The sequence below is a fragment of the Anolis carolinensis genome, chromosome 3 (genome assembly GCF_035594765.1).
Source record: "Anolis carolinensis isolate JA03-04 chromosome 3, rAnoCar3.1.pri, whole genome shotgun sequence".
NCBI lineage: Eukaryota > Metazoa > Chordata > Lepidosauria > Squamata > Dactyloidae > Anolis > Anolis carolinensis.
Genome location: NC_085843.1, coordinates 116093434 through 116107254, shown reverse-complemented (window position 1 = coordinate 116107254; position 13821 = coordinate 116093434). Strand labels below are relative to the sequence as shown.

Below are 13821 nucleotides of genomic sequence, written 5' to 3'. Positions count from 1 at the left end.
GTGTGCAATAATTATGTGTAACCATCAAGGATTAACAAAGGAGACCCAAAGAGCAGATTTAACTACTAAGCAATTTTGAAATCGGTATGCAAAGAACAATTACATCTCTCTTCTTTATATTATTATTTTCATAAAAATAGAATTCTAATTATTAACCATTGTAATGAAAAGCAAGTTTGAAAACTATCTCCTTTGGGGGAATAAAGAATGGTCTACATGAGGAAAAAATGTCTAACCAGGATCCAAGGAAGGAGGGTAGTAGCAGGATTAAAATGTCTATAACCTAACATTCCTGGAGCCCCCAATGGTGTAGTGGGTTAAACACTTGTGCCGACAGTACTGATGATTTGAAGGTTGAGTTGCTGACCTGAAGGTTGCAAGTTCGAATCCAACTCGGGGAGAGCACGGATGAGCTCCCTTTATCAGCTCCAGCTCCATGTAGAGACTCGGGCTGTGGCGCAGGCTGGAGAGCAGCTGCAATGAATCACTGCAATGAATCACTCTGACCAGGAGGTCATGAGTTCGAGGCCCGTTTGGAGCCTATGTTTGTCTGTCTTTGTTCTATGTTAAAAGGCATTGAATGTTTGCCTATATGTGTAATGTGATCCGCCCTGAGTCCCCTTCAGGGTGAGAAGGGCGGAATATAAATGCTGTAAATAAATAAATAAATAAATAAATAGAGACATGAGAGAAGCCTCCTACAAGGATGCTAAAAACCAAAAAACACCCGGGCATCCCCTGGGCAACGTCCTTGCAGACGGCCAATTCTCACACCAAAAGAAACTTGGTTTTTCAAGTCCCTCCTGACATGAAAAAAAACCTAACATTCCTTACATATAACCTTTTGTGTTATCAAAAGGATTCCATGGCTGGAATTGTGAGTTTTTCGGGCTGTATGGCCATGTTCCAGTAGCATTCTCTCCTGATGTTTCACCTGCATCTGTGGCAAGCATCCTCAGAGGTTTGTTCAGAATTCTGTTGGAAATGAGGCAAGTGGAGTGTATCTGTATCTGTGCAAGGTCCAGGGTGGGAGAAAGAACCCTTGTCTCTTTGAAGCAAGTGTGAATGTTGCAATTAGCAAGCTTGATTAGCATTGGGTAGCCTTGCAGTTGCAAAGTCAATCAGTGAAAGTATTTGTTGGCAGTTGTTGCCTGGAGGCATCCTTTGTTTGGGAGGCGTTAGCTGGCACTTGATTGTTTGTTGTCTGGAATTCCTGTTTCTGAGTGGTGTTCTTTATTTACTGTCCTGATTCTGGTGTTTCAGAATCAAGTCAATAAATAAAGAACACCACTCAGAAACAGCCAACAAATACCCTCACTGATTGACGTTGCAACTGCAAGGCTACTCAATGCTAATCAAGCTTGTTAATTGCAACATTCATACATGCTTCAAACAGACAATAGTTCTTTGTCCCACAGATGCAGGCAAAATGTCAGGAGAGAATGCTACTGGAACATGGTCATACAGCCTGAAAAACCTACAACCCATTTAACCTTTTGTTGACTGTAAAGCAATATTTTGCCGAAAGAGGTAGAGAGCCATATTAAATTAGCTTCAAAATGCCTATGATTTTAAACATTTCTTCAAACTGTACTCATTCAATCACAACACTCCTAACTACTGCAGTACCCAATACAGCGGTTGAAATTTGAGTTCTGGTGCAAAATTAAAGCATTTTTTTCATTTTCTAAATGCCGCCCATGCATCCTGGCTGTTTTGGATAGCCTATAAAAAAATATTAATACATCTGAAAATCAGTTTCTATAGCCTCTTTCTCCTGGACCATCTTAGGACTGCTCCAACTGGAAGGGATGTTTAAAGATTCAGATTTTGTTGGAGGAGTTACATTTTCCTTGAAGACACAAGTTAGCAATTTGTGTGCACTGCCAGGCTAAGAAGTGGATTTGTTTTTAAAGCTAGCTCACAAACCGTTTTCATTCTTTGGAACATCTGATTTCACCATAGTGACAAATGCCTTAGAATGATACATCCTGGTTGAATGACTATAATGCACTCTAAATAGGACTTTGAAAGGTGTTCAAAATTTTCAAAAGATCTAGATCTGCCACCAGATTGTTGAGGAGGGTCGGATATAGGGATCACACACACAACTCCCTGGTTGCAACAGTTCCGCTGCCTGCTAGTCTGTCTCTGGGCACAATCTAAAATGGGAGCTATAACACATTGTATTTTTGAGTTTGAGGCAACTTGAAAGACCTAATTTTCCCTTATGAGTTTGCTCAAGCTCTGAGATCTTCAAGGAAGGCATTTATTTCTGTTCCATCATCTTCACAGGCACATTTGATGAGAATGCAGGAGAAAAGCAGCAACAGTGATAGGACAGTCAACCAGGGGAAGAAGTAATGAGGGTTTTAGAGAGCTCTGGATGATCAAATAGTTCAAGCGTTAATCTGTGGTCTAACTGTATATTGACTTCTACTAGCTGATTCAGTTTTTACAAGGGTGTATGGCTGTTCTTGTTAAATTTGGATTGTCTGGTCACTCTCACTTTAGTGAACCCACTGGGCCACATAGAGATCATCTTGAGATCCAAGTACCTGATCTAGAGACGGATCTTTAGAGGGAAATGGGAGTGACAGCAGGCCAAGAGTTTACAACTGCAAGACCAACTTGGGGAGAGGATCGGGCAATGCTCTACTGCTGCTATTCATTGTTTCAAAGTAGTTTTAAAATTATTTTAATTATATTTTTAGTCTAATATTATTTCAATTTTTGTTTTTCATAACTATATGTCCTTTTTATTATATTTTTCTGTCTCTTGTCAGCCATCAAGACTTCCAGTCTGGGGAAAAAACGGTATCAGTAAGGCAACGGATGGATGATTTGGCTGCTAACTATAAACACGCTTCCAAAGGGGTGACTATACATATCTAACTGTAAAGTGATTCTTCCTGCAACTATTTCATAATAGTAAGGACCTGAGAATTATATCTGTGTACAGCTGAACAGAAGTGCTTGCAAGAGGGTTAGCCTGTTTCAGCAACTTTTACTCCAAAGATACCATTGTTTATAGGAAAACTAATCAGTGTACCCTGGTCATTTTACTTTTAAACATAAGAGGTAAAGATAAAGTGATGAAGTATTACCACAAAAAAACCATAATTACATACAGATTTCACTCGGTCATTTTACAGCTCACTGTACTACTAGCCTCACTGGGAATTAGATATTAATTTAAGTCTTTCTCAAGACACCCAACCCCTATAATAATTGCTAGCATTGGTAATTAAGATAGTCATAATAGATTAATTTTATGTTAATTGAATAACTTCATATCTGAATAAGTCTGAAGAAAAAAATGTAATAGATAACCCACACACACAAATTTTATCTAATACTGAAATATCTCTTAAAGAGGTCACTGAATCAAAATTTTTAGAATGGTATCTGTGTGAACCCCGCCCCCAGTTCAATGCTTAATCAATTAGGGAATATTTCAATTGAATTTTTCCAAACTAAATGACCCTTACTAAACCAAAAATTGAATCAATGGGGAAAAAATTCTGTAAAACAGCCTGGGTTCTAAATAAAATGAAGTCCATTATACAAATACTTTCAAAGTATGGGGCTGGGCTGTGGTGCAGGCTGGTTAGCAGCCAGCTGCAAGAAATCACTATGACCAAGAAGTCATGAGTTCGAGCCAGCCAGTGTCAGAGTGAGCACCCGACAATTAAAATAAAAAATAGCCCCTGCTCATTGTTGACCTAAGCAACCCGAAAGATAGTTGCACCTATCAAGTAGTAAATTTATGTACCACTATGTGGGGAGGCTAATTTTAACTAAATTTACGACACCATAAAACTGCCACCAGCGTGGGGAAAGGAATGAGGAAGCTGGCTTCATTGTGGATGATGAAGCAGCTGTTTCTCCTGTGGCCATAATCGAGCATCCCCTCAGGAAGCTGGAAAAGGTTAAATTGCCTCTGTATCTCTCTCTGTGTGTGTCGTATGTCTAATGGCATTGAATGTTTGCCTTGTATGTGTATAATGTGATCCGCCCTGAGTCCTCTTCGGGGTGAGAAGGACAGAATACAAACAAACAAACAAATAAATAAATAAAGTACAGGTGTATTAAAAGTTTGCTACAACTAGATCTCATTACCTTATATGCTTAATCTTTTGAGTTGTCTTTTTATTAGCAGGTGGAAAGAGCTCCATCTTGTGGAAAAAGAGGTATTAACAGCCAGCAATAATGCAGATTTAAAAGATATTTAGAAGTTTCAAAATCATTCCTGAGTCTGGAATTAAAATATTTATAAAGTTGTACAGTACTTTGGAAAAGTACAATACAATTATTCTACTACATAAAAATACCAAGGCTTAAATCCAAGTGCAGGTTCCCACCCAGAAAAGTGAATCAATAGGAATTCGATAAAATATTGATTTACCATTTAGTAATGGATTCAATATGTCCACTGCCATTGGGAATAGCAACTGGATCAGGCCAAATGTATTACAATGGTTCTCCCATTTCATGAAGAATAGTACAAATGTACCAATGAAAGGCTATTATCCCACTGTGTCCCGAGGTGTAAATCAGTTTCTTGGTACAGTATTTGAACACGATAGAACACAAATTGGCTTCATTATTTAGAAGTGGGTTACATAAGACTTTTAACTAGGAATAGACTATTTTTCCCCAAGGCCTGCTCTTTCATACTGAATGCTCAATAATGTTATAGCTTCTGCAAGATTATGTAATAAGGAATAGAAGAGCTACTAACAGCTACCTTTCTGTCGTGACTTGAGTAAATTTTGAGAGTCCACTTGGTGGGAAAGAACTTTGCTGTCAGCTAATTTGTTACCCAGAAGATTAAGCAGGCATAGTGCATCCCAGCTATTCCACAGATTGAGGATTAATGCTTTGTTCAAAGAAGACAAATACAAGAAAGGTGAAATACACTTTAGTTACAAATATATACACATGGAGAGAGATATAATATTTTATAACAGCAGCAATATTTGCCCCTTGATTTTCAGATTCAGCGCTTTTTCCATGTGAACCTTCTGCGGGCTCCCTCCTGGCCTGGCTTTTTTCTTTCTCTCACACGTGGATCAGATGTCAGGAGACCAGCTGCACAGGGAAGAAGGAGGGTTTTGTGCAGTTTGGTTAAAACATTTCAAAGCTACTCAGAACAGAACAGTTTGGGGCTGAAAAAGGGAAACCGTGCAAGTTGAAGACCACAGGAATTAGTGAAGCATCAGAAAAATTTTATTCAGGGTTTAACCTTTGTTATGTAAAATTTGCAAAGGTCTCTTCTGTTGTCTTTTGAGAAGGAAAAGACAGAAGCCGAATGAAACACATTAAAATTTTCCCCTATGTTCATTAACATATTGAAGTCATTGCTTCCAGGATGTCAGTAGGAAGAGGCTATACAAGTAGGTGTTTTCCGTAACTTCATCTCTAAGTAATAGCTTAAAATGGTTACTTTGCTCGCATGCTTTATACTTTTGTAGTGCAGATGATGATACACAGGAATTTGGTTTTTGTTCTAGTTCCCTGAAAAGTGTTGTTTCTCTGAGTTTCATTCACAAAGCAAAGCTTACAATTTCCCAGTACCAGGTTGGAAGAATAGCCTTTGCATTCTACATATGTACCATTAGTCATCCACATTTGCTGGGGCTAGAGGCACAGGACTCCAATGAAAGTGGAAGGGGAAACACAAACTGAAAATGACTACTTTTTTACCTGAGAAAACATCTCTTTAGGAATTTCTAGAACCTCCAGCGTAACTCTATGATCAACCTCTGGAGGAAGTTGACTGCAGAATTCCACTGGAGGACTGAGGGATTCCTAGAGAACATATTAAATCAAATCGACAAATATCACAACAGATAATGTGACTGTATTTTACACTATTGCAATTTTTATAAAATAAAAGAAGATAATTTTCCATGGCACACCTTTTAATACAAAACATAGTAAAGGTAAAGGTTTTCCCCTGATATTAAGTCTAGTCATGTCCGACTCTGGGGGTTGATGCTCATCTCCATTTTTAAGACAAAGAGTCGGCATTGTCCATAGACACCTCTATGACTGTATGGAGCGCCACTGCCTTCCCACTGGAGCAGTACCTATTGATCTACTCACATTTACATGTTTTCTAACTGCTAGGTTACAAAAGCTGGGACTAACAGCGGGAGCTCACCCCACTCCCCGGATTTGAACCACTGACCTTTTGGTCAGCAAGTTCAGCAGCTCAGTTAATCCGCTGCACCACCAGGGTCTCATAATACCATAACATAATTTTGCATTAAAATGAGGTAAAGTGTGTAGCTAACATCAAAACATTCTTCTACTTTATGCTTATACCTTGCCTCATGTTTTCCACCTCTTTTTCTGTGACAAAACTGCACAAGGCTCTTGCAGAAGCTAAACGGATTGCGCCGGCCTGCGCTGCCCTTCCTCCTCCAGAAACTGAGCAGACCATGTCATGTTTCTCCAGTCGATCAAGAAACTGGAATGGGAACATCAACTGTTCTCTGAAAAACATGATAATCATATGAACATACCCAAGACAGTTAAAAGTACACAGAAGTGTGCTAGTAGTCAACATTTAGCACTTCTGGAAGCCACACCAGCTTCCCTAATAGAACCCAGAAGTGAATGAAACCTGGTTTATTTTGGTGAAACAAAGATACAGACGTGTTTGTGTCTGTGTCACATTTTAAATAAGAAAACTTGATCCAGGGGCTTCCAAGAATGACTATGCCCCTCTCTTTCCCCATCAATGTACTATCCACCTTACAGGAGGACAGTCAAAAATCAACCCACATTCCTACTTGTTAGAAACCAAAGGTAACAGCAAAATACACTAGATCAGGCAATCTTTCCATGCAGAGGTAATTTGCTAAGAAGATTTTGTAACAAAATGTTCTTGGTTTTGGTGATCTTGTCAACTGGCAAATAGATCAGTTACTAAAATATAATTTGAAAGTCACAGGAAGGCCTTTATCACATAGGTAAGGGTCCTGCTCAAATGGCCCTTCACTCTCTCTGTTAGACAAAATGTGTTGAAGGGTGAACAGAGAGGTCTGAGATCAGTCGGTGAGGAATTCCACAGAATGACGGTGAGACACTCTGAGCTTGTACAGAAATGGCACCTATCCAATCTCACATTAATACTGAGAATGAATTTGCATAAATTTCCCTTTCATGCAGTAAATGCGAAATTTCAGATTGATGGAAAAATCCATGTTTGTGAGAAAACAAATGTGACTGGTCTGCATAAGGGCTTCAGAAGAGCACAGAAGTCTGGCTTGTGACCTTTGAAAAAGACTGAGACCTAGCAGTCTTCATACATGGTTTCAAAGCAATTTTTAAAGAGAGATGGAAGCAAATTATTTACCAAAAAAGAGTCATTCTTCAGCAACAGTATAGTTCAGCCTACTCCAGTCTGGTACATGACAGGAAAGATAGGAGCTGTAGCTCAACAAATCTAGGGATGCACCAGGTTGGGCAAGACTGAGCATCAGAGGTTCTGGACTCTGTTAGTATTGTTGTTTGGTTATAAAATAGTAAAGCAAGATGCCCCGTATGATATTTAACTGTGACAACTTAAATTATTTTTCTTTTCTTTTTTTAAAAAAAAGTAAGTTGTCACAGTTAAAAAGTACTAAAAAATTACCACAGCATTGATTCTAGCTACACATAAACTCAATTAAATAATTATTTGAGTTTGAAAATAGAAATATATCCTTGCACAGTGTACTCACCTGTCCTGCAACACTGGAAAGTAAAGTACATAATCATCTCCATTTATTGTGATTTTCCCACTTCCACTGTCATAAATAGTCACAGTTGCTGTTGCCGTCTTTCTTTGGCCTTGGAAAACACATAATTGCAGGTGTATTTTTATAATTAATGTTTCAAACTTACAAAACAAGTTAATGACAAGAAAATCTCATCAAGGATAAAATATGCAGAGCTTCCCTCATAAAGAACATTTTATTCCATCACCATCACTCAGGATTCTTTCCTGGTCAACTACAGGGCCATCGTGACTGAAAACGCTAAGGCCAAGGTTGAGACTGCTCCTCTCTCTCAAGAAGCAATTCTTGATTTGAGGACTACGAAAAGATAAAGCCTATTTTAACTACCATAAGGTCCAAGTACTGGCTGAGATTCCTGGATGGGGAAGACTCAAGTTGATCCTTTCCTATGATAAAGACTTCCCACATTTTTTTCATAATGGAAAAGATGAAAGAGATGGTTTTTCAGCCAAGAGACAAGAGTTCTTGGTACTGACCACCGAGTGGGTTCTCATACTCCTCACTTAGCCATGGTTGCTAAAATGTTGCCAAGGAAACCCTAAGTGGCATGTCTGAGCCTTGATATTAGCATTATAACAAGCAAAGAGACTAACTTCTTTATATAACAAAAGGTTTCAATATAATCTCTTCCTGTCCCTGCAAGCAGCAGTCATAAAAAATTCTGAGCAGATTTGAATAAATTATCAAAAAGGGATAAATAATAAGAACAAAACATGGCTCATCTTAAGAAAAATAGTACAAGAGAAGTTACATTTTTTTCATATAAGCACCATTGCTATTAATATCCCCCTTTTCCTCCAGCAGAGGGAAGCATACTCTGAGAATTCAACATAGGAGCCAGCTTCATAAAGGAAGAAAACTTGTTTCTGATAGAAGATGACGAGGTTTTCTCAGCCTAGACTCAGAAATATGACTAGCAGGTAATCCTTCTCTAAGGGCAATCCTATTGAAGAAAGAGATCTACACTACAGTTTAAATATCCACTAACATTAAAAGACAAACTATTTACACAGTACTTCCAGTAAAGTGGCATGTATGGCATTCTCAATAAGCAAAACCTTAAGGTAAAGGTAAATATTTTCCCCTGACATTAAATCTAGTCGTGTCTGACACTGGGGGTTGGTGCTCATCTCCATTTCTAAGCCAAAAAGCTGGCGTTGTCCATAGATGCCTCCAAGGTCATGTGGCCAGAATGACTGCATGGAGCGCCGTTACCTTATTGCCAGAGCAGTGCCTATTGATTTACTCACATCTGCATGCTTTCAAACTACAGTACTAGATTGGCAGAAGCTGAGGCTAACAGCAGGAGCTCACCTCCACTCCCCAGATTCAAACCACCAACCTTTAGGTCAGCAAGTTCAGCTGCTCAGCTCTTTAACCGGGCGCTCCAAGTAAAACCTTAAAGCAATATAATTTCTCCCACCTTCTTTTTAATTTTTTAAAAAAGAATATTACCATAAGTGCTTTCAAATAATATTAAAATGACGGATAAAAAAAACTAGTTATAAAGAAGTGGCAATGATGCTGGTGAACTCAAACTTTTAAGACTCTGGTGTAAATGAGAAGAGACAACAATTAATGAAAAAACCCATATTTGTATTGACACTGTAATAGTGCATGCATTTAGGGCTTCAGTTGTTCATTTGTCTTGGAGTTAAGCACAGTAGGGGTTACACCTGCATGAGCACTTTACTTGTGAGTAGACATGCCTATCTTATAGCACTGTATCAATACTCTCAATATTCCATTTACTGCATGCTGCTGAACCTGACAGCCCAATTGTAGAAAACATTGCTTGTACTAAAAATACATTAAAGTGAATTATAAAATGGAAAAGATTGTTACTTTGTTAGTTACATTAAACTTCATCATGTCTATCACAACTTTTGTCAATAAAGTGAGACATCATTGCAAGCTATTCTGATCACTAAATAAATTTAGTAACCTAGAAAAGTAAACAATACTTCTATTCACTCTTGTTAAAACAATGCCTTCAAACCAACCCAATCAACTTAAACTGTCTGATAAGATTGTAATTATCTTTGACCAGTTTCAGACTGAACAGAGGGAAAAAAGATGATATAACAAGAAGAAATTCTTATATTCATTTGAGGCAATGAAATACTAAAAACTACAAAACATTATGGGAACACTTTCTAGCCTCATGAACCATTTATAGAATTTAATATATGTATAAGAAACACAACATGGTAAAACCTCATAATATTAAATGTTCAAAGAAATATTTTCAGAATCTGATAGACTCATGCCAATTTACATTATTTCATTTTGATTTAATAGATGTTCATCTCTCCTTGGGCCAATTACAAAGTTTCAGGGTGGCACAAAATAAACTGTAGTCTACTCTTTAGCGCTCTTGTTTATTCAGAAATAAACTCTATTGGCTATAATGACTTAGGTCTTTTGATGTGTTCCCCCTACCTGACCCCAAGTGAATATATCTGAAGAATTGACTGCCACTATAGCCATCTGTTTTTAACATATAAAACAAGAATGATGGCATGGATCATAGTGCATTGCTTATGCAAGTACTGATACAATATCCCTTTTATGCCATGCCAAGACAAATAATACAGTTGATTTCTCAGGTCTTTAAGCACTTCCCACTCCCAGGTAAGGGAAAGTAAAAATAAAAGAAGTTACCTTCTGCAGTGCTAAAGGCCACTCCTCGCTCATCATACTTCAGGGGTTCAATTGCCTGCTTCTTGGATTGTACAGGTAATTGCTTGCGAAATTTTAGCACATATGCCTCTTCAATGCCACTGCATGGCAATGCTACTAATCTCTCAAGCAGCTGAATACATCGTGAATACTGTAGACAATAAAAAATCATTAAGGGGTTGGGGTGCAAGTGTAATTGCATTTGTCAACTACTTCTATTTTTACACGCTTGATCTTTTTGATTCTGTTCTTATTGATAACTTTTGACAGGATGACACTTCGGCATTTGCATGCTGCTTTCAAAACAACATGCAGATGTATCTTTCTCTGTGTGAATAAAGATACCTAATCCCCTTTCCCCCTAGCAACAAATGAATCCACAATTCAAAAATATAACCAACCCTTTTGTAAGACAGGATTACCACATTAGGATGAAGTTCATCTTAATTTTCAAAGAAATATTTAGCAGGCCTCAAACAGCATCCAATTCTTTTGATGAAAGTGGAAAGAAGTAAAGCTTCCCAACTCATTTCAAAGAAGCTGATGTACTGCATTTAAATGGAAATAATTTTATTTTCCTAAACTCCACTTGTTAGGTGATTATATTTCATAATACATACAGGAAATGTGTATGTACGCTATTGGCTGCTCAAGCAGGAGTTACTTTAATGTTTATGATATTCTTTAAAAGCCAAACAATCAAGCTTTTTAAAAATTCAAGAGATACTTGACTTAAAGGGCAACCTCTTGAAATAAATTATCCTTTGCTACTCTATGCTTCTCTCCCTACATCAGGAACATGTGATTAGAAAGTAAAATGCCTCACTGATAATACATGGTCTTGTTACCAATGCTTATTTGAAGGCCTGGCGACCTCCTGTAAACAAAAAATTAAAGGAATGGTTATAGATACAAAACCTTTTCATACAGTAGTAAATGTTTCTGTGTGGCTGGAAAGAAGTGGAAAAGCAGACTTATTGTGGTATAAAGTCCCAATATACCACACTCACATATCAATAAAGAAGAGAACAAAGAAGATGGAGGAGAATAAAGTGGCCACAGAGGAAAGGAAACAAAGATGAAAGCTTAGAAAAAAATATTATTATCTTAATCACTGCCTTTTGGCTAAATGCTTAAATATGATCTGTGGTCATTCATGACTTTCCAGATGACGGAAGTCACAGAAAAAAAGTATGATGAGCCATGCCTGCTTTCTCCACTTCCTTGCCCTCTGCCAACCAGCAGGGGAAAAGTTAAACAGGAAATCCTACTAAACACAAACAAACTCCTCATTATCTGATAATCACAATCGGGACTCCAGATAAAGCAGAGGATTCCCCAGACTTCAAGGATATCACCTCAACACATCAACAGCAGGGACAAACAATATTGCAGCCGGCAATTGTTATCTCCTATGTTACCATGCGACTTAGACATTTTACAATCCTTCATGCAATACTACTGTATATAATATTGCATATTTGTTTAGTGACACTGGCCTATGCCTTACGGGCACCATCTCGGGAAATTTTTTGGTTCCTTTTTTTGTTTTGTTTTTTTTGCTATGGTGTGCATTATTTAGTGTGGTTTAAGAAACTGAATTTTGTGAAGGAATGTATCTTGTTCTTCCAGATCTATGTATTGATATTTAATACAGCTATAAAGGTAACTGGGTATGTGCTGCTGTACAAGGAAAATAAGCTGTCAAAAGTTCACAGACTTCTAAATCGTGCTAGTAGCCCATCAGGAATGGCCCTGATTTCTCGAGAGCTGCTTTTTTGTGGCAGCCATGATAGCTTGTCAATGATTCCCAGGTAAAGGAAAAGAGACAATGGCATTTGGCCATCAATCATTCCCAGAGAAAGAGGGGGGGGGGGGAAGAGACCTGGAGCTCAGGAGGGAGGACAACTAAGTAGCAGAAAGAACACATGGATCAGAGAAGGATTACATGGTTACCAAGGTGAGACAGGTCAGACACAGCAGACAAATTATTGGATACAATGTTTTTTATGCTACTGGAAAGTTAAATGCTTGATTGCTCTGCATAGGTTAAAATCCCATGCCGGGAACATGCTGAGGAAAAGGGATCACCTTGATTACTTTTCTTCTCTACACAGAAAAGGGAGAATATCTGGAGGAGGACACTGTTAATGTCCATTCAGAGTCCACTCTCCACAGCCTGCAGTGGCAGAACCCTAAAACAGTTTTACCAGTGAATTCTATTAAAGGTCTAATGTATCCCAAGTTTTTGGTAAACAAGTTCCCCAACTACTTCTTAAATAATGTGACAGAACAAACAAGGATATTCTTTAATGCATGCCCTTTCTCAGTGTATACCAATGTAAAACTGAGAATGCGAATAAGCCCTGGCTCTAAGCAGAATATAATTTTTTCAGAATCCTTAAAAACAAGAAGTAGCTGTTCCGTTAGGATACAGGGTTCATTAAATAAAGGAGATTAATTACTCACATCTTGATCTGACAGTTTTTCCACTAACATTTCTTCCAATTCCTCTTTAATCAGCCATCTGCTGCCAATCAGGTCGCTGTTTAAAATATCACATATATTCTCTTTTCAACTAATCATGCAATTAGAGTTAGATTGCAAAGGGCCACACATACAGTCATACTTCATTTAGAAATATACTTTTCTTTTTAGTTTGGAAAAGTGCAGATTTCACCTAGACATATTCAAGTAACAAAGACCTCTAATTTCAACATAATAATTTACTACGCTAATTAATAAGAAGACTGACACTATTTATAGTCTATAGGTCAAAGATTAGTTCAAATTTAAAGCCTGATTTTCTACAGGCCTGAACACATGGGAAAAATATTTGGACTGCAATAAAATTTGAAATAAGGTTTGAAGATAAAATATTTAAAAAATGAAGACTGTAACATGAACCAATACTCACACTTTCCTTTTCCTCTTAAATCTAATGGCAATTTTAGTGTCTGAATCATGCAAAAAGAAAAGGAGTTGCAGTCTGGGATTTATCTTATATAGTGTATCTATGCACTGTATTCCAGTGGTTCCCATCCTTTGGGCCTCCAGTGTTTTGGACTTCAACTCCCAGAAATCCCAGCCAGTTTACCAGCTGTTAGGAACTGTGGGAGCTGAAGTCCAAAGGAGGTCCAAAGGTTGAGAACCACTGCTCTATTCCAAGGCAGACAAGCCAGACACTGGCATAGGCTCCAAAGGCAAGAGTGGTGAGACAAAAAGCTGAACAGCTTGGGGGGGACGGGACATAATCAAATCTCCTTTCACCTGTTTAACAGATTATATATCTGTGGAGTTGTGAATGCATAATGGGGTTCATTATGTTTACTAGTGCATATCGTTG

At 38.0% G+C, this 13821-nt stretch overlaps 1 protein-coding gene across 1 annotated transcript in view; it reads right to left on the bottom strand.

Moving 5' to 3' along the window:
* Positions 1–4908: 4908 nt before the first annotated feature.
* mrps9 (mitochondrial ribosomal protein S9) overlaps positions 4909–13821 on the bottom strand; it is a 41808-nt gene continuing 32895 nt past the window's right edge. The window contains exons 7-11 of the mRNA XM_003224283.4: positions 12945–13020; positions 10458–10626; positions 7737–7845; positions 6334–6503; positions 4909–5094 (exon numbers count right to left, since the gene is read on the bottom strand). Of these exons, the coding sequence (XP_003224331.1) occupies positions 5003–5094; positions 6334–6503; positions 7737–7845; positions 10458–10626; positions 12945–13020 (616 nt within the window). The 3' untranslated portion in view covers positions 4909–5002. The remainder of the gene's footprint in view (positions 5095–6333; positions 6504–7736; positions 7846–10457; positions 10627–12944; positions 13021–13821) is intronic.